Below are 20,952 nucleotides of genomic sequence, written 5' to 3'. Positions count from 1 at the left end.
AAACCCCCTTTGTATGGATATTTTATCACTCAGTGGTTGAAATGTTTCTTTAAGTCCCTTTTACTTTGATAGGCATGATATACATGGGACTAGGACAATGCCCTCACATGAGGGGGTCAAGTTCAAGTTACTTAGTTTTTAATCATTATTCATCCCCTACCACTTTTTTGCATTTTAAGAATTGGCAAATGTTTTAAACATTCTTTTCTTTTGCAATTGCATCTGTTAGTTTTTGGTAGCATCAGAAGTGCTCTAGCCTTGAAAATTGGTGGAGAGGCTAAGGCACATGAGTTCTAAAAAACCCAGAAATTGTTTGTTCAAATTCGAACCGGATTTTATTTTATTAAAATAATTAATATTTTTAATGGAGTTCCTAAGTCTAAACTTTCGAAAATTAAAATATTAATGGGTATTAATCAAAACATGGGTGAGAATGATCTAAAAGGAGGATCAAGCCATGTTTTAATCTTAATCATTAATTAGAGACTTAATCTAGGTCGTTGAAGACTCAATAGGAAAAGTATAAAATGGAGGCTTAGAGTTCATTTGGAAACACAAACGGAGAGAACGAATTGATCAATAATTCGATTCCTAGGGCAGGATTTGCTAAGGATTTCGAATTAAGTGATCATTTTGTAGCAAAGGGGCAATGAGAATCCGGGAGAAGGACCTTCCAGAGAATACAAACAGAGAGGCAGAGAAAGCCAGCAGAGCAAAAAAGTTGCCTGTCACGCAGAAGCCGGAACTGCCAGGAATAGCTGGAACTGTCGAGAACTGGCAGAACAGCTGGGAAAGATGACGCAGAGGGTAGAATCCGGAACTGTCAGGAACAACCAAAACCGCCAGGAACTGCCGAAACAGCTAGGAAAGTTGATGCAGAGGGCAGAAGTCGGAACTGTAGAGAACAGCCGGAACTGCTGGGAACTGTCAGAACAGCCGGGAAAGTTGACGTAGAGGGCAGAAGAGGTGACGCAGAAATAGTCGGGGTTAGCCAATCATGTGTCGAATCAGCCAGAATTCTGCCGGGTGAAGTGAGGTAAAACTCACTCAGATTTTCCGCTAGTATTTTTTCTCTATAAAGGATTGCTAGATGAGCATTCTAGATTTGTATTCAGATATTTCTCCTACATAATAATAAAACCCTTAGAACTGCTGCACCGGTTTTCCCGCATTGGGTTTTTCTAGGGACTATTGTGTCCAAAAATAAGTGTGTCCTATGTATCTTGTTCTTTGCTTTGTTTTCTGTTTCATGAGATCAAATATTTAATTAGTGTAGGTTGCAGAAGTAATTTGCTTCAGTATTCAAAAGAATAACTTGATGAATGTAATTTATAAAATCAAGTAGGTGAAGTAGATTCAGATTTGTTGCAGTAGGGGTTTCTTCGAGTCTAGGAATTTTCCCATAGTATCGAAGCATTGATTTTGAAATAGGAAGAGCAAATCCAGTGCTAAACAGTGAGGGCGAAAGTTGCACTTGGCAGTGGTTTGAATCCCCTTGTAGGGATTGCGCAATCTTTACCGGGAAGCTGATCCAAGGAAATCTCTCTCTGAGTGAGTCGACAGAGAGGTACGATTTCTAAATCGTAAGCTTACAAAGGCAGAGGGAGTGATGCAGAGCCTCAGCACAGTGCTAGAAAGGAGAAGTTTCTGCCGGGGCAGAAATCCGTTGGAAAAGAACGAAGACACATAGTAGGGGAATTTTCTCCTCAGAGAACATTCCGCTAGAAAGATCGAATTTGTCACTTGCTGGGCAGTTGTGCTAAGCAATGACTAGAGGAGTCAGTTCGACAGTTGGGTGAGATGGCATCACATGGGCTCAGAGATCAGGACAAGTTGGATAGACCCTCCAACTATGTCATATGGAAGACCAAAATCTTAGTTGTTCGAGAGGAAATTAGGAATACGATCTCGAGGCCTACGTCAAAAGCGTTGTGGTTGTTCCTAGTGACAACGATCAGAAGAAGAAATACAAGGTCGCGCAGGGGAAGGCAAAGAGGTTGATTCTCGATGGAGTTTGAGATCATGTGGTCTCACACTTGCAGAGCAAGGATACAGCCCGAGAGATGTAGGAAGCCTTGTCTTCTCTATATAAAGGCTCTTCTAAACAACGGAAGATGTATTTGGAGTAGAAGTTGCAGCGGACTTTGATGCAAAAGAGAGAAGGGGTGAACCTCTATCTTCAACGTCTTCAAGACACTAGAGACCAGCTTTCTGCAGTGAGGTCCACTCCCCAGCTAACCACGACGGTGAGGATAGCCCTGAATGGAGTCTCAGATGAATGGCTAGTTTTCGTCCAAAGCATATTGGGCGATGAAAAACTAACTTCATGGGAGGAGATGCGAGCAACAGGAGGAGTTAAGGAGGGACCTAGTGAAGGTCAAACTCAGTGGCAGCAGTGGGCGTGGCTCAAAGACGAAGGAGGAGGAGGAAAACGCAGCTCTAGCATCAAAGGGACAACAGAAGCAGAAGCAGAAGGAGGACATTTGAAGGTGAAATGTTTCAGATGTGGCGAGTTGGGTCAATTTGCCTCTCAGTGTCCTTTGAAGCAAAAGGATAAGGACGAGAAGGATGATCCTAAGGTTGTAGCCGCGAAGATTGTCGAGGAAGAGTATGCCATGAGTGTCCACGCATCTCCAGGAGGGAGATGGGGCGATATTGATCTGTAGTTGGGAGGACTAAATGTGGGCAGGATCCTTGAGGAGTACACCTTCTAGATCAATTCCTTGCTACAGGAGCCCAAGATTCAGCAATAGCGAGATGGACTTAGTGTCAGATGATGCAGTGGATTGTTTGGAGGACAGATGCAGTAGCTTGGGACCAGAGACTGATCAATGCAGAGCAAGGTTGGCAGCAGTGCAGTTGGCACAGTGCAGGAGTCAACAGCAACGCAGAAGATTCAGAGGGTCAGAATCAGCAGCAGTCAGATTCCAACATTCATTGTATTATGTTGAACACAGTTAAGTTCAACTAATTTTGGATGTTTTTCAGTTGCTTCTCTCAGCAACTGAGTTGCAGTACAAATGCAGTGTTAGCAGTGGCAGTGCTAGCAGCATAGAAGATGCAGCGTTTGAGAGGGAGTTGTAGTACAGATGCAGCAGTGGCAGTGGCAGTGTCATGGGTAGCAGTAGAAACACAGTGTTGGTGGCAACAATAGTGTGGAAAAGGAGATGCTTCAGAAGCAGAGCAGCATGCAATTGGGCATTGTTGCTAGAGCACTTTCCTCGCTAAGAGGGAGTGTTATTTTTTGGTAGCATTAGAAGTGCTCTAGCCTTGAAAATTGGTGGAGAGGCTAAGGCACATGAGTTCTAAAGAACCAAGAAACCATTTGGTGAAATTCCACCCGGATTGTATTTTATTAAAATAATTAATATTTTTAATGGCGTTCCTAAGTCTAAACATACGAAAATTAAAATATTAAACAGTATTAATCAAAATATGGGTGAGAATGATCTAGAAGGCGAATCAAGTCATGTTTTAATCTTAGTCGTTGATTAGAGACTTAACCTCGGTCGTTGAAGACTCAACAGGAAAAGTATAAAATGGAGACTTGGGGTTCATTTGGAAACACACGGAGAGAACGAATTGACCAAGAACTCGATTCCTACGGCAAGGTTTGCTAAGGATTTTGAATTAAGTGAACATTCTGCAAGCAAAGGGGCAATGAGAATCTAGGAGAAGGACTTTCCGGAGAATATAGACAGAGAGGCGGAGTGAGCCAGCAGAGCCGAAAAGTTGTCTGTCACACAAAAACCGGAACTGCCAAGAACAGTCGGAACTACTGGGAACTGCCAGAACAGGCGGGAAAGCTGACGTAGAGGGTAGAAGACAAAACTGTCAGGAACAGCTAGAACTACCGGAACAGGGGGAAACCTGACGTAGAGGGCAGAAGAGGTGATGCAGAAATAGACGAGGTTAGCCAGTGTTGTTCCGGATCAGCCAAAATTATGTCGAGTGAAGTTAGGTAAAACTCACTCAGATTTTCCGCCAATATTTTTTCTCTATAAAGGATTGCTAGATGAGCATCCTAGATTTGTCTTCAGATATTTCTCTTGCATAATAACAAAACCCTCAGAACTGTTGCACCGGTTTTCCCGCAATGGGTTTTTCCAGGGACTATTGTGTCCAAAAATAAGTGTGTCCTATGTATCGTGTTCTTTGCTCTGTTTTTTGTTTCATGAGATCAAAAATTTAATTAGTGTAGGCTGCAGAAGTAATTTGCTTCAGTATTCAAAAGAATAACTTGATGAATGTAATTTATAAAATCAAGTAGGTGAAGTAGATTCAGATTTGCTGTAGTAAGGGTTCCTTCGAGTCTAGGAATTTTCACAACATCAACCCCTATGCATTTTCCAAACCCATCTTCTCATTAAATGAGACAAACAAGAAACCATTAAAAATGACTAATGACAATCAAACAAAAGAAATGACAAGGGATCAAGGATAAATGGCAAGTATTAAGGGGCGTGGACATGCTACATCAATCAATGCCTCCAATTTGTGCCCCTCTTCAATAGTGAAATAAAAGCTCCAACGAGTTTGTACATTACTAGAAGGAAAAGATGATCACCAAGGTGAAATGAGGCAACAAGTATAACTTCCAAGCATCATAATCCATTATCTAATTTCAACCCAGGATCCTTGCTTACATGTTAGAAGTATTAAATGTAAGCACTTCATATGAAACAATGAAGTATTAAATGTAATCACTGCATATGAAACAATGGCTAATGTACCTCGTGCTCGTTGACCTACCTTCATCTTGTGAGAAATCTAATCAAGGAGATGTGTTGACCAATGAGTGGGTGATATGCATCTAAGAAGAGCTACTATCGAAGGATCACATGACGTTGTTGTCTAGAAAATTGCATCCTAAGAGAAAATTTCTGTCCTAGGGTTAACCTCGTATATGAATGGGTAACAAGGCATAATTGTCTGACATATGTTGGAACACATGTCTAGGACAAAACATATGTCAAACATGCAATAGTTACATCCATGTGTTTGACACGAAAAATCAGACACACAAGCCATATCCCACAAACCCCACTTCTTAGCATACAACAAGACTTGCATTCATGTGTCTAACATGCAAAATTAGGCACATGAGCCTTATCCACGAACCTTGTTTCTAAGTTTAAAACCTATATTATACTTAACTTCTTGGTACTTACAAAATATACAATGTTGTAGCTCCCCTCTAGTGGCCCTCTAAAACTCAAGCAAAATCGCCTAGCTAAATATTTGGCCAAACGTTATGCAAATAACCAATCAAATTGAATGGTGTATCTTGTGACATTAAGTTTTTTGCAATACAAGAAATCAATCAAGCTTATTTCAGTGGTTAGGAAATATATGGTTCCCTTTTGGAAAAGTATACTCATCTCACTAATCGGAATTTGCCATTTGGAAGACTCAAAAATATAAGGAGAATGAAAATGAGTTGTCAAAGACAAACATGTATAAAATCTTGAACTACAAAATCTCACGAAAAGGTTGCAAGAGTTATAGAATGAACAAACCACAAGTGAGATTGTTCAACACATAGAATGCAATGTACAAAAGAACCATTACTCTGTATCAATAGTATATTTTTATTAGAAGACAACAAAATGTATTTATGATTTCAAGATTGGATGCATGGCATACCTATGCTGAAGTAGTTATAAAATACACCATCAAAAGAAGAAACATTGCCATGTGATTTGTGGTCTAATTCCCCATCCTGGTCAAAAAATATAATATATGCCCTCACATTAGTAAGAATAGTAAATCATCATCAAATAGATAATTTAAGATACTACAAGTGTATAATTCGTGTTCAAAGAAACTACAAGATAACAAGAGCCAGTTAGACCACCTACAAAATTTTATGCCATTCTCAAATCTAAAGACTTTCACATATGAACATTTATCTATTTTGTACAAAAATTATTTCAAATTAGAAGGGAAGTCCTCTCTAATTGTCCTAGAAGATGCTTTCATATCTTTGTTTCGGATGGTATTACAAAATAGACAATACAACAAAAAAGAGTTTATCTATGCTAAAATTTCAGCAGCCATGCATCTTTCAATCATTGATGAAAAATAGTTACTAGATAAAAAGCGAAAAGGGTTGTACATCAGAAAAATAAGCAAACCACAACAAGCATTGAAAAATACAAAATATATTCGTTTTCGTTTTCCAATTTTCTGAAAATGTAAACCAACAACAACACCAAAAATGCACAATGGCAAATTAATATGGAGAAAACATTCATATATATCATTTAGCAATGCATTTCAAATGATACGTCAAATTTGATAAAGAATCTTGATAGTTGTCCAACCAAGGACTCAAAACAGGATAACAAATACAAAATAACATCTGATATATATATATATATATATATATATATATATCTGTGTGTGTGTGTGTGTTCCACGGGGACACATCCCCCAGGGTGGGGGCCATGCTTCCTTGCTCCCCCACGCTCTCAGGACGGAGAAACATTTCCCCACGTCCCCTTTTTTGGGGAAACTCGAGAAAAATCTGGGGGGACATTTTTTTGGTGACAAAACACGTCTCTCTTGTGGGGGGGATGGGAGGATGGGGGATGCAAGGGGGACGCCTAAATGTCCCCCCAAATTTTTTCGCTAATAACAATTAAAAACATAAATAAATAAATAAAAATAGAAATTTAAATATGCGTCCATGCAGCAGATGGATGTAGAGGACCAATCATTAGAGCATCAGCACACTCCTTGATGCTTATTAGTTATTTGATCATGATGTTCATTTATTTTAGATGTTTTTCATTGTTCTAGTTTGAACATTTTACCCTAGAAATTGATGATTGAGTCCTTGCCTCTTTTAGTAATTATTTAGTACTTTTTGAGAAATTTACTAGTATTTCACTGCTTTCTATGTTTAATTTTAGTTTAGTATTCTATGGCTATTTTAGACTTCAGAATAATGTCATTGTCCTATGATGAATTTACTTTTCGATGTGCATTGTGTAATTTCAATTGTCAAAAGATGAATTTAATTTAGATGTAACCTGCATAATATTAATGTCCATTGCCAAATGATGAATTTAGATGGAACATTGCATAATGTCAAATGATGGATTCACTTCAGTAATTTAATTTTGGATTTACATTGATGATTGCATAAATGTCAAAAGATAATTCTGATCCATAATAGTCTAATACGAAATGATGATCATATTTAGATGTACATTTCATAATTATTCAGATCTACTATTTACTATATTTAGTTATTGACATATTGTTGGGATGTTAATTTTTTTAATTAAATTTCTAATAATTTTACAATTTTTGTGACTCTGACGTCCCCCCGTTTCGCTGAAATTTCCCTAAATTTTGGGGTTGTTTATATATGTCCCCCTTGTGCATATCCGCACTCTCATGTTTCCCCGTCCCAAACACTCTATGGAACATTGATATATATATATATATGACATTCCATTACAATAACAAATAGGAAACAAACAACACATAATTCAATTTTCAAATAAAACACATAAATAAAATAACTTCTAATGGTTTACCTGGCACTAAAACCTTCCTTTCTTACACAACAACGTCAAATCCGAATAACCAATTCACATTCCAATACATCTCCATGTTGTGATTAAACATTCTGCGAGTTCCTAATCATGTGACATCCTCTAAAGAGACGAAGGAACCCTTCCATAACCTTTAAATCTAAATCAAAATTACATGAGTAAGCAAAGGCGGGGTTAAGGACAAGTTCTGCTAAATGAACTGGATGATCAGGCACCCCAATCCACTAATCATCACTAAAATTCAAAATCATTATATATTTTTCATATCTGAGGGTACAATTGCCCAAGTGATAAGATCGGGCAACTTCTTGGGCCCTATCCATAACCCCATAAAAAGAGCCATTGAGCTTAACTCCATCAACCAAGAGAAGAACCCTTAACAAAGCTTCGCTAACCATGCACCATGGTTATCAAAATGGATAGAAATCAGTCAAACTGACCAATCAAATTAGTTTCAATCCATTTCCAATCCACATCGTACCACTAAACCAAAAATGGCTAGTTCCAAACAAAACCAACCACTTTTGCTTGAACTAGTCAGTTCTCTATACTGGGGCAGTGCATGGTCCCACTTAAACCCACACCCCCCCATAAAAACAAAAAAAAATTGAAGCAGTCAATAAAAATTTAAACACTAAAACCCTAAAGGTAAACTTGAACCACCAAAGGATATAAGCATCGTTGTAGGGCAAAGACCTTCAGGCCCAATGGAACCAAGATAAAATCCCATTCATGAGTCTACTTATGTGAAGGATGTACAGGATGAGGGTTCAAACTAACCAAATCGCTGTTGATGAATGGTTGCTGATTTGATTCTACTTGGTGATATTTGAAGCAATTTTGAAGATATCAGAGATCTAGAGAAGTGCAAAAAAGGTATGGACCCGAAGAGGAAATCAAGCATTCTCAAAACAGGATACTGTACCTGGTTTGTAGGGCAAAGACCTTCAGGCCCAACGGAAAAAAGATAAAATCCCATTCCTGGGTCTACTCATGTGAAGGATGTACAGGATGAGGATTCAAACTAAACAAATCGCCGTTGATGAATGGTTGCTGATTCGATTCTATTTGGAGATATTTGAAGGAATTTTGAAGATATCAGAGATCTAGAGAAGTGCAAAAAAGTTATGGACCTGAAGAGGAAATCAAACATTCTCAAAACAGGATAGTGTACCCGGCTAGAATAATGCACAGCAGACTGTAATATGAGTTTTCAGATATGTTTTCATGGTGCAAAGGCAGCTTCACAACACCCCCGACCTATCATCTGAACCTGCAGTTTAATGGTGTATATTTGCTCAGTCGTAATCTATATTTGAAAAAACTGGTAAGCCTACATCAGACCTGTGAATAGTACCCTAGACAGAGTGGACAGGATTATTGCTTCGTAAGAGGGCTCCCATATTCGTAGACGTTTATATATGACTGTGCACCATCAGCATGAGAAAACAGACTGCCTGCTACATCAACCCAAGTACAGAGCAGACCTACCTCAGACATAGGGCATTAGGAGATACCCTGCAGTACCTCAGACCTGTAATGGCATACAAACAGGCTAGGCCAAAATTTCAGAGCAATTTTGCATAAAGAAAGTGTATTTTCTGTTGGCAAGATGTATTTATATGTGTGACACGCTGGCCTTAACTGGAGCTGACCTGTATGAAGCTTATGAGAAATAAGAGGAACCTGTGTGATCCAACCTGTATAAGTATGATTTTACATGCAAGGTTAACCCATGTAATGGTGTTGATTGGTGACTTAAGGAAGCACTGTATCATTTGATGCGGTAGTGTCAACTCGGGGGAGGTTTTGCTTTTTGAGGAGGCCAATTTTGGAGGGTTTTGCTCCAGTTTTGATGGATGGATAGTTGTTTTGAATCAGTGTGACCACATTATATGGAAAAGGAAAGTACTTGGGGGTGTTTCTTGGAGAGTTGGTGAAGGATATTTGTCATTTTTGAAGCACACTTTGGGCTTCTCTTTGGCCATATTTGAAGTTGTACACACAGAATTTGTGGAGGAAGAGGAGGCGGTGTGACTCTTGCATTTGCCACTCCCTCAAAGGCTAGACAGTCCACTTTGGCACCTTACCTGCCCACTTGTATGACTGGACATGCTTCTTGGAGTACACTTGTCCACCTTGGAAGAGGATTTTGGGGCTGTGCACAATTTAGAGGGCTTTTGGTAGCAAATTCGACGACTTATGGAAGAAGTTGTGCTGTTGAAGGGCCTCTGGAGACTATACACTTCACCCGGGGGGCAGGCCCGTTTCCGTACAGAAACTGGGACGAAACGCGGAAACGCGTTTGGTACGGCCGTGAAACGCGTTTCCGGCCGTACTGGCCATGTTTCCCGAAATGGAAACGTGGCCAGTACGGCCGGAAACGCGTTTCACGGCCGTACAGCCCACGTTTCCCAAATAACTTGTGTTTTTTTTAAATTTTTTTTTAATTTGTTTTTTAATTTTTTTAGGGTTATCTAGTGAGTTCTAGAAGCCTGTTTAAACTTATAAAAGAGAAGTTTGTCTCATTCTCTCATCACACTATTCAGCAAGTCGTTTCTCTTGGAGACTGGCAGTTGTTTCAGCTAGGGTGTTTTGAGCAGTGAGCAAAGTAGATTTCAGCAGCAGGAGAAAGAGATTTCAGCAGCAAGAGAAAGAGATTTCAGCAGCAGATTTGGCTCAGCTACAGCCATATTTCTCTTCTCTTTTCTGGCATTTTGGGGTAGCTACAGCTACAGAAAATTAATTTGGGTAAGCAACATTCATTTTGTCATTTTTTTCCTACTATTTCTTCACTTTTTCTAGGGTTTATGCTGCCAAAAATATGAAAAACGTTTTTTATTTATAGATTTGTTTTTTAAATTTATTTTTGCAGCAGATTTGGCTCAGCTACAGCCATATTTCTCCTCTTTTCTGTCATTTTAGGGTAGTTTCAGCTACAAAAAATTAATTTGGGTAAGCCACATTCATTTTGTTAGTTTTTTCTTACTATTTCTTCAATTTTTCTAGGGTTTATGCAGCCAAAAATATGAAAAACGTTTTTTATTTACAGATTTGTTTTTTTAATTTATTTTTGCAGCAATGGCTTCCAGCCAAAGTGCAGCTGCAAGTTCAAGCCCTAGGGCCAACCCAAGGGCTGAATATTATCCTCTTTGGAGGCATGTGACGAAGCTTCAAAAATGTGGAGGTTGCGGCTCATGGGAATGGCGATGCAATCTTTGCAATAATACGTACAAGGGATCCTACCCAAGAGTGAAGGCACATCTATTGCATGGAGGAGGACAAGGGGTTTCAGGTTGCACAAAAACAGCAAATCCATTGGCAAGGAGGGCATATCAAAGAGAGCAAGATGAGGCGGATGGTACTAAGAGAAGGCATGATGACCTTACTCAAACTCCATCTAACATTGAGCCAAGGATTGTAGCTGAAGCAAGAAAGAGGAGAGCCAGTCACACTCAACAACATGAACAACCAGCACCCAAAAATACCAGAGACCCAGGGGCATCCCCTTCAGTTCAGGATAGCAGAATTGCTAGATTGGTGAATGTGCAAGCAAGAGAAGAAACTGATTCCAGAGTGGCTAGGTGCATTTATGCATGTGGTATCCCATTCAATGTTGTTCGCTCTCCTTACTGGCAAGATATGATAAGGGCAGTTAACAAAGCTCCTCAAAGGTACAAGGGGCCCAACTATGAGAAAGTCAGAACCCAGCTTCTCAAAAATGAGAAGGACCTTCTGGAGGAAATTTTAGCTCCAATTCGTTCTTCCTGGAGTAGCTCTGGGGTTACCATAGTCTCATATGGTTGGACAAATATAAGGCGCGGACCATTGATAAATATCATTGCCACTTCCCCCAAAGGAGCAATGTTTATCAAGGCAGAAAACTGCTCAGGAGAGGTGAAGGATGCACAGTTCATTGCTGATGTTATTATAAAAGCTATTGAACAAATAGGGCCTAACAGGGTGGTGCAAGTTATCACGGATAATGCACCAGTTTGCAAAGCTGCAGGTTTAATTATTGAGGGGAGGTAAGACCACATCTTTTGGACACCATGCATTGTCCATAATCTGAATCTGATCTTAGAGGAGATCGACAACAAAGTTTCCTGGATAAAGGAACTCACAGGGGAAGCAAGGGAGATTATCAAATTCATCACCAACCACCACCAGTCTCAGGCCATATTTCGAGAGTACTCCAAATTGGAGTTGTTAAAAGTTGCTGAGACAAGATATGCCTCAAACTTTCGTGATGTTGCGCCGCCTTGTTGAGGTTAAGCAGGCATTAGTTTCTATGGTGGTGAGTCAACTTTGGATTGAGTGGAGACAAGCAGATTCAGAGCGGGGATCTATGGTGCATAGATTGTGCCTTGATGAGGATTGGTGGAGCAAGGTAGATTTCTTGCTAAAGTTCACAACCCTTGCATTTGAGCTTCTCCGGAGTGCTGACACTGACCAACCTTTCTTGGGAGAGGTATATGATGGCATGGATTCCATGGTTGAGAAAACTATGGAAATCATTTCGCAAGAGTCTCCACAACTTTTGTTTGTTGATGATCATTTTGCTGGTTTGATCAAGAAAATCATTGTTGATAGGTGGAACAATTTCAATACTCCATTCCACACTTTAGCACATGCTTTGAACCCCAAATTTTATGATGAGGAGCTTATTGCTCAAAGCAATGGGAAGAGGAAGGCACCCCATAAGGATAGAGAGGTGGCTAATGGGGTGAAAAAAGCCCTTATAAGAATGTTTCCTTTTCATCTACACAGGGAGGTAAAGGAGGAATTTTCCAGTTTTGCTGCAGGAATAGATGATTATGCACATATATCAGCTTTGGAGGAGAGAAGCACCATGAATCCAGTTAGGTGGTGGATTTGTCATGGAGCAAATGATGTACATTTGCAAAACCTTGCCATTCGTATTCTTTCACAAGTGGCAAGCTCTTCATCAGCAAAAAGGAATTGGAGCACTTATGGTTTTATTCATTCTGTGAAGCGCAATAGGTTGGGCTCACAGAGCGCAGAGGATCTTGTTTATGTGCACTCCAACCTTCGCCTTGCATCTCGTAGGGGTCCAGAATACAACACTGGTCCTTCTAAAGAATGGGACTATGTTGCGGGGGAGCGCCCCCACCCCCCTCGAACCAGCTCACGAATGGCGCTCCGGGCGGGAGCGCGCTCCCAAAATCGCTCCCGAAAAGGAGTGATTTTCGGGAGCGCGCTCCCTCAAAAAAATGTATGCTCCCTCGTCTGTTCGGAATCGACTTAGGGAGCGATCGCTCCGGCGCTCCCGGAGCGATTTTTAACGCCCGGGAGCGATCGGGGAGCGATCGCTCCCGGGCATTAAAAATCGCTCTGGGAGCGATTCGCGCGGGGCCGGGAGCGGGTCGGCGGAAAAAAATTCCGCGGACCCAAAAAAAATTAAATTTAAAAAAAAAAAAATGGTTTTAAAAGGCCAATGGGCCAAAAAAATATTCATTGTTACTTCATTGAGCTTGAGTTTGGAGCTGGAGCAAGAGCAAAGGAGCGAGGAGCAAGTGCTGAGGAGCGAGGAGCAAGTGCCAAGGAGCGAGGAGCAAGCCTGCAGAGGTAAGTAACTTAGTAATTTAGTTAGTTTAGCTGGTTAGGTAGTAATTTAGTTAATTTAATTTAGCTTATTGAGTTTAAAAATCATGTATTTAAATTAAATTAATAAATTAAATTAATTAATCCCAATAAATTAAATTAATTTGCAGATTCAAGAATCAAAACCCTAAAAACATCAAACACCATGGACCTGGCTATATTTCTTGGCATTTTCCTCTTCCTGGTCCCTTTTATGGTTATTATGGTGCTGGAGAGTAGGAAACGGAGGGGCCAGCCTCAAACTGAAGACGGGGATGAAGAAGCCGGAGAAAGTCAAATGGGTGAAAACCCCGATGAGGAGGAGCTGGAGGAGGGTGAACATGACCCTCAAAAAACTAAACAAGACCAAACTCCATTGTGGAAATATGTTAACAGGGCTGAAACAGGGAGAGGGGGTGGAACCACTAAATTTCATTGCCCCCATTGCAACACTGATTACACAGGTTCATACACCCGTGCTAGAAGACACCTCTGCGGGAAAAGGCCATGGGATGGAGAAAAACAAATAGGAATCAAAACTTGTACAGCGGTGTCAGCAGCGGAGAGAGCCATATACATAAGGGAAGAGGAGGAAGCCCAATACAGAACAAAAAAATCAAGGGGTTTCTTTGAACCAAGCTCACAATCACAAAGAACTCCTTCAGCATCCTCCCAAGGCAGTGGATATGGACATGGAGGCACAGGGTCATCATCTTTAAGGCGTAGAACCATATTAGATTTCCTTGATGAGGGGTGTAGGAATGATGTGGATTCAAAAGTTTACAGGTTTCTCTATGCATGTGGGATACCATTCAATGTTCTTCGCTCACCTTATTGGCACGAAATGGTTTCTGCCATAAATGATGCCCCTAAAGGATACAAGAGCCCTGGGTATGACAAGGCAAGAACCGTTGGCCTTGATCATGAAAAAGCAAAAATATCACATTCTTTGAATAAAATGACAAGTTCTTGGACTGACCATGGGGTGTCCATTGTATCTGATGGATGGACAAATGTAAAAGGCAAGCCATTGATAAGTGTTCTTGCTGTGTCTGTTAGTGGTCCCATCTTTCTAGCTGCACATGATTACTCAGACAAGTTCAAGACCGCCATCAACATTGCAGAAGCATTACTTGAAACAATTGAGCGTATTGGCCCATACAATGTCATCCAAGTCATCACTGATAATGCTCCTAATTGTAAGGCAGCGGGAGCAATTATTGAGGATAAATACCCCAACATATTTTGGTCTGGATGTTTGGTTCACACATTGAACCTTCTGTTGCATGATATTGTCAAAAACAAAAATGAACAATACCAATGGATTGGTAATTTGTACAAGAAAGGCAAACAAATGATAAAATTTATTACAAATCATAGCAATACCCATGGCCTTTTCCGCAGTCACTCGAGATTGGAGTTGCTGAAGATTGCGAAGACTAGATTTGGTAGCTATTACCTCACCTTCAGGCGCCTTTTGAAGGTAAGAGAGGCATTAGCTAGCATGGTATCAAGTCCACATTGGCAGGTGTTAAAGGAAAGGGCTACAAATGTAGCTGACATCGCAAGTTTTGAAATGGTGGAGGAGGCCGCTCTTGATGGGCAGTTTTGGACAAGTGTGAGGCAGGTATTGGATTTCACCAAGCCAATTTATCACATGATTCGGTTTGCAGATACAGACAAACCAGTGATTGGCGAGGTGTATGAGCAAATGGATACCATGTTGGGGGAAATAAAAGACATTGTTCATAATAGAGATCCCAACTTGTACAAATTGATTCATGATTGTGTGTGTGAACGGTGGAATAGGCTTAACCTTCCACTACATTGCTTGGCGTATATCCTTACGCCAAAATACTACTCTACATCTTGGTTGGGCCAACCTGCAGCAGGGGGTGGGGTTAGGACCAAACCCCATTTAGATCCAGAGGTAACTAAAGGATATTTGGAAGCATTAGAAAAGTTGGTACCTGACAGGGAGGAATATGCAGCTGTGCTCCTTGAAATAGGTAGATACTTCAGTGGCACTGGTTTGTATGATAACTTCCATGCAATGGACGACAAAGATAAATTTGAATCTCTCACATGGTGGGAAACATATGGCGGCCACGGACTTTTGCCAAAATTGGCAAAAAAATTTCTTTCACAGGTTGTAAATTCTTCTTCTGCAGAGAGGTGTTGGAGCACCTACAACTATATACATAATGTGAAAAGAAACAGACTCAATGAAAACCGAGCAGAAAGCTTGGTTTATGTGCACTACAACTTGAGGTTGTTGAGTCATTACTGTGATCGGGCTAATGAGGATCCCACATATAAAATTTGGGACAATCACCCAGAGGATGACAATTTGGAAGATGGCATTGTACATATTGAAGAACTAGAAGAGGAACTTGTAAGGGATGAAAATGAAGCAGCTGCAGCGGCCATGCCACCTCCACCTCCACCTCCACCATCAAGTAGCAGTGCTCGAGGTCCGAGTCTTGTTCCTTTGATGTCGCCACCTCCATCTACACCCTCGCGTGGAGGTTCTAGTTCTGGTCGTCGGTTTGTGCGGGAGACTCCTAGAAGACCACCACGACCTGCTTATACTCCTGGAGACTCGTGGCAAGGGCCACATGTAGATTTACAGTTTACTTGTCTTTTTTAGTTTCTATTAGACTTTAGTTTTCATAACTGTTGAGTTTTGAGTCCTTGACTCTTGACTCTTGACTCTTTCATATCATAATGATATTTTTTGTAAACATTATATCACTGTGACAATGAAAATTTGAAGTTTGAAGTTGGGCCTTGGCAATTATAACTCATTGGTAATGATTGTGAATTATGAATATGATGCTTTGTGAAAGACTAAAGTTGTTTCATTTCATCTCATTATTCATGTTTCATTTTATAAATTTTTAACATTTCATATCATGTTAACAGTTAGAAGTTAGGACTTAGAAATATCTTCGATATTACTTCTTGTAATGGTTAAACTTAGCTTACAAGTACAACTTTGGTGATCAATGATGATAAATGTTATTGAATTTTCAATTCTGAAAGATTGAAGTTGAAACTTTAAGATTGAATTTGATGAATCATGATTTATAAGACTCAATATGTTGCAGTTGTAATATGTAGTTTACTAACTTGTGGACATGGTTGATGATGATTATAATTTCTAGATGACTGATGTGATATGGTTCAATGATCAATCTATGTTTTCTTATGTTTTTTATGTCTAATTCATCATTCTACATGTTTTTGTTGACATATATGTATCAAAAATTAAAAAATATAAAAAATATATTTTTTTTTTAAAAATCGCTCCCGGATTCGCTCCCAAACCGGGAGCTTCTGAAAATGGTCGCTCCCGCTCCCGTTTTCGCTCCCGCTCCCCGCTCCCGCTCCCGCTCCCAAGTAACATTGGAATGGGATGTGGATGCAGAAAATCCTGATTTGGAGCTCTCTCTTGCTGCCCTGAATATTGAGGCCGAGTTTGGAAGTGGAATTGGTGCATCATCTTCTTCAGCACCACCATCCACTGTTGAGCATTGTGCTGCTTCTATTTTTGATAAGGATTGTTATGATGAGGATTAGTCTTTTGTCTCTATAGTTCTTGCAGCCTTATAGTCTTTATTGTACTTGCAGTCTCATATACTAATATAAATAAAGGCTGATTTTGAAATTTTGCCCTTGGATATATAATAAAGGTTGCTTTTGGATTTTCCTATATTTTTATTTTCATTATGTGATCATTCATGACTCATGAGTAAATGTGATGTAAATTTAATCTTAATGTTTAAATGTAATAAATTATAATGTATCATTAATGCTTTATGATTGCACATATATATAATAATTTTTAAATATTTTTAATATATATACATGTAGATATATATATATATATATATATATATATATATATATATTCGCGTTTCCCCGTTTCCAAAATTTGGGGAGGTCGCGTTTCGTATCGCTTCCCGTTTCGGAAACTCGTTTCCATTTCCCCATTTCGTGCAACTTAGGGCATCGGGAAAAGTCCCAATTGAGGTGGCTACAATAGCCTTTGGGATGGAAATAGATCGAAAAGATGTGCAGATTGTATGTCATTTTAATATTCCAAAGTCTATGGAGTCATTTTATCAAGAATCCGGAAGAGTAGTGTGAAAATTTCTAAACTGAAATTCTACTGCAGCAACTAATTTATTTCACCTACTTATTATTCACAATAAGTTATTTATGAAATCCCTTCAGCAAATATTAAAATAAATTCTACTGCAGTTATCACACAATTACCCAGAGAAAAATACATGCACAAGAACCAATCACATTGTTATGTAAAAATTAGTTAGGGTTATGTAAAATTAGATTAGCTGTAGTTATTTAGGCAAAAAGGCATGACCAAAGATCATGCCCTTTCACCAAGAGGCACCTAAGGTTGTATATAATCGGGCCTCTCTCTAAAAATGTAATCATTCAATTCAATATTCATTTATTAATAAGATATATATATATATATATATATATCAAGAAGTTTTCACTTCATCTGGTATTAGAGCCAACACGACATTGGTGACACCCACAAGTTCCGCTGGCCATTAGACCCTACAGGCTTTCAAAAAATAGCAGTGCGTGTGGATTATTCGTGTTCTGCTGGAGTGTGTTGTTATAGGCTTGAGACATCCGCGGAAGGCTGTTGTTGTCATTAAGATCGAACCCTTTACGGTAACCTGCGGCAAGTCCTGCGGTAAGACGCTGAACCCTCGGGAACCGGCGTCGTTTTCTCTACGGAAGGATATGCGGTTCCGTGTGGTGGACTTGCAGCAACGTTGGAATAGTCTCTGGGTGATATCCGTGTTCTATTCATTTGCGGTGAGCTCAACGGTGTTAGTTGCTCGAAGGTTTTTCTTTTGAACAGTCAAACGAGAGGTGACCCCCCACTAGCAGGCGTGACTGTCAGCGGTAGATATATATAACATATTTATAACGTCAAAATTATATATATAACGTTTATTTATATATAATATATATATATATATATGTTATATATAATACATAACTTTAATTTAATTATAAGTTATATATATAACGTTAATTTAATTAATTAAATTTATTTTAATTAATTCAAAAAATAATAATAATAATAATTTTAAGCTCGCAGATAAATACACGCCCCCACAAACTCGCTCAATGTCGACAATGACAATGGCGGATTTCCAAAAAAAATTGGTAGACGCGGAGCATAAGATAAATAACAACCACGATGAGGTCAATAAAAGATTAGATGATTTCCAGATCAAGCTTAAGGGGCAAGCTGACAATATCAAAAATTTTCAGGATACAACAAATTGAATAGAAATAAAGATGGAAAATCACCGTGTCCAAACAGAAGTAGATCTCAAAGAGTCCTTAACATTGCTAAAACTTTTGTGTAAAAAGATGAATTATACAACTGCACAACTACTACAAGAAGATGAAGAAAATCAACAGCACAACTCATCAAATCCAACGAAATCAACAGACTCATGAAAACGTTGAATCCCCAAAAAATCAGCGACACCCCACCAAGAAATGAGTAATGCGACTCTTACAAACAAGCAACTCTGGGATACCTTTACCAATCAACACCCCTTTTTCGCTCAACCATTAGCGACATACCAGCGAAGGGCAAAAGTCGAGATGCCTAAATTCGATGGAAACGAAAAAAACAATGTTGCATGGATAAATAAAGCAGAAGAATACTTTGAGATATATGACATCAATGACGATGACGAAAAGCTCAGGCACGCATCCATGAAAATGGAAGGGGAAGCATATAATTGGTATATGTGGTGGAAAAAGACAACACACGTCATTAGTTGGAGAAAATTTAAGGATGCATTCTTTAAAAGATTCCAAGGTGTAAAGGAAGAAGAGTTCTTTTCAAAACTCATCAAATTACAACAAAAAGGACGTGTGGACGAATACACTCAAGAATGGGATCCCTTGGTAACACAAGGACCTGGGTTATCAGAATCTCATCTAATTCAATCATACATTTCGGGACTCAAAACCCATTTACAAGTAGAACTTGAGATGCATGACATTACATCAATAGAAGTAGCAAGACGAAAAGCAAAAACAGCCGAAAAGAAATTCGAACAAATATTTTGGTCAAAATCAGAAAAAACATTATCAAGACGAAGAATACCCCAATATGGGGACTCAAACAATACAAGATATGTTCCACCACATCGTTGTGAAGATGAAAAATCTAATGTGGAAACACAAAGGATAAAAGAGTGTAAATGCAAACGCTGTGGTGAGAAGTGGTACCCCAAACATAGATGTGCAAAAGGAAAAGAACCAAAGAACCTATATAATTGTGAAGCAACCAATGATTCAAACAGTGAAGATTCTGACATAGAAGAAACAGAAGATGCCCCAGAATTCTCACCAAAATTAGATGACGGAAGTATTCCGCAAGTGTCATTATCAGCTATGACAGGTATATCACAACCTCAGACCTTAAAGTTAAAAGGACACATAAAGAAGAACAACGTAGTGGTTCTCATCGACTCTGGTAGCACACACAATTTTTTAGATGCAACCATGGCAAAGAGACTCAATATTTTTTCATTTCCCTTACCAAACATGAAAGTGATGGTAGCTGACAGTAAGAAGATTGAAAAGGTGGGGAAATGCCATAAGGTCAATTTGCAGATTCAAGACTTTAATATAGAGTCTTCGTTCTTCATGGTACCGTTAGGAGGAGTAGATGTAGTCTTAGGTATCCAATGGCTATGAACTTTAGGTACTTATGCCACCAACCATCAAGTACAATTTATAAAATTCAAATGGGGAGGTCAGAAGTACAAATTACACGGATTCCAAGAACCAGAGAATCAAATTGTATCATCATCTCAGATGATAAAGATGATTCGAAAAGGAGCACCTGCTTATGTAGTACAATGTCACCAATTAGAAATGTTATCTGCAAATATGACTAGTGAAGAGTCACCAGAGATACAAGATCTAATTCGGAAGCATGAAAAAGTATTTCAAGACCTACCTATGAAGATGTCGCCTAATAGGGAAATTGAGCAGACAATAGAAGTCAAGGCAGGAACAGACCCCGTCAACATCAAGCCATACCGATATCCACATCACCAAAAAACGGAAATTGAGAGATTAATCCAAGACCTTTTAAAGTGTGGGATCATCTTGAAAAGTAAAAGTCCTTACGTTGCTCTAGTGGTATTGGTAAGGAAGAAGGATGGTTCATTCAGGCTATGCATTGATTATAGAGGATTAAACAAAATAACAATCAAAAACAAGTTCCCAATTCCCTTTATCGATGAAATGTTGGATGAGCTACATGGCACAAAGTATTTCTCAAAATTGTACTTAAGATCAGGCTACTATCAAATTAGAATCAAATTGGAAGACATACCAAAAACGGCATTCCGAACACACGAAGGTCACTATGAATTTAAAGTAATGCCGTTTGGATTAACCAATGCACCAGCAACGTTTCAAGCAACTATGAACGAATTATTTCGTCCACATCTTAGGAAGTTTGTATTAGTATTCTTTGACGATATTCTAATTTACAGTAAAACTTGGAAGGAGCACTTGCAACATTTGGACAAAGTTCTTACACTACTTAAATAATACCAATTTTACGCAAAAAAAATCCAAATGCACCTTCGGAAAGGAAGAAGTAGAATACCTTGGACACATTATATCCCATGAAGGCATAAAGGTGGACCCTAATAAAATCAAAGCTATAAAAGAATGGACCAAACCTGTCAAT

At 39.2% G+C, this 20,952-nt stretch overlaps 1 protein-coding gene across 3 annotated transcripts in view; it reads right to left on the bottom strand.

The window, feature by feature from the left end:
- The window catches only part of LOC149253542 (diacylglycerol kinase 7-like), a 410,992-nt gene that overhangs the window by 229,681 nt on the left and 160,359 nt on the right, over window positions 1–20,952 (bottom strand). For all 3 annotated transcript variants that reach the window (XR_016267102.1, XM_089459953.1, XM_089459952.1), the window contains exon 6: window positions 5,647–5,722. Coding sequence is in view for 2 of the 3 variants with exons in the window: in XM_089459953.1 (XP_089316079.1) it covers window positions 5,647–5,722 (76 nt within the window). In the remaining variant the exon portion in view is untranslated. The remainder of the gene's footprint in view (window positions 1–5,646; window positions 5,723–20,952) is intronic.

The sequence above is a fragment of the Pinus tabuliformis genome, chromosome 7, assembly GCF_031772625.1.
Source record: "Pinus tabuliformis cultivar Carrire ecotype Pingquan chromosome 7, CPIR1, whole genome shotgun sequence".
In the NCBI taxonomy this organism is placed as follows: Eukaryota; Viridiplantae; Streptophyta; class Pinopsida; order Pinales; family Pinaceae; genus Pinus; species Pinus tabuliformis.
The sequence above is the reverse complement of the archived record's forward strand: the minus strand, read 5'-3'. Positions and strand labels throughout refer to the sequence as shown.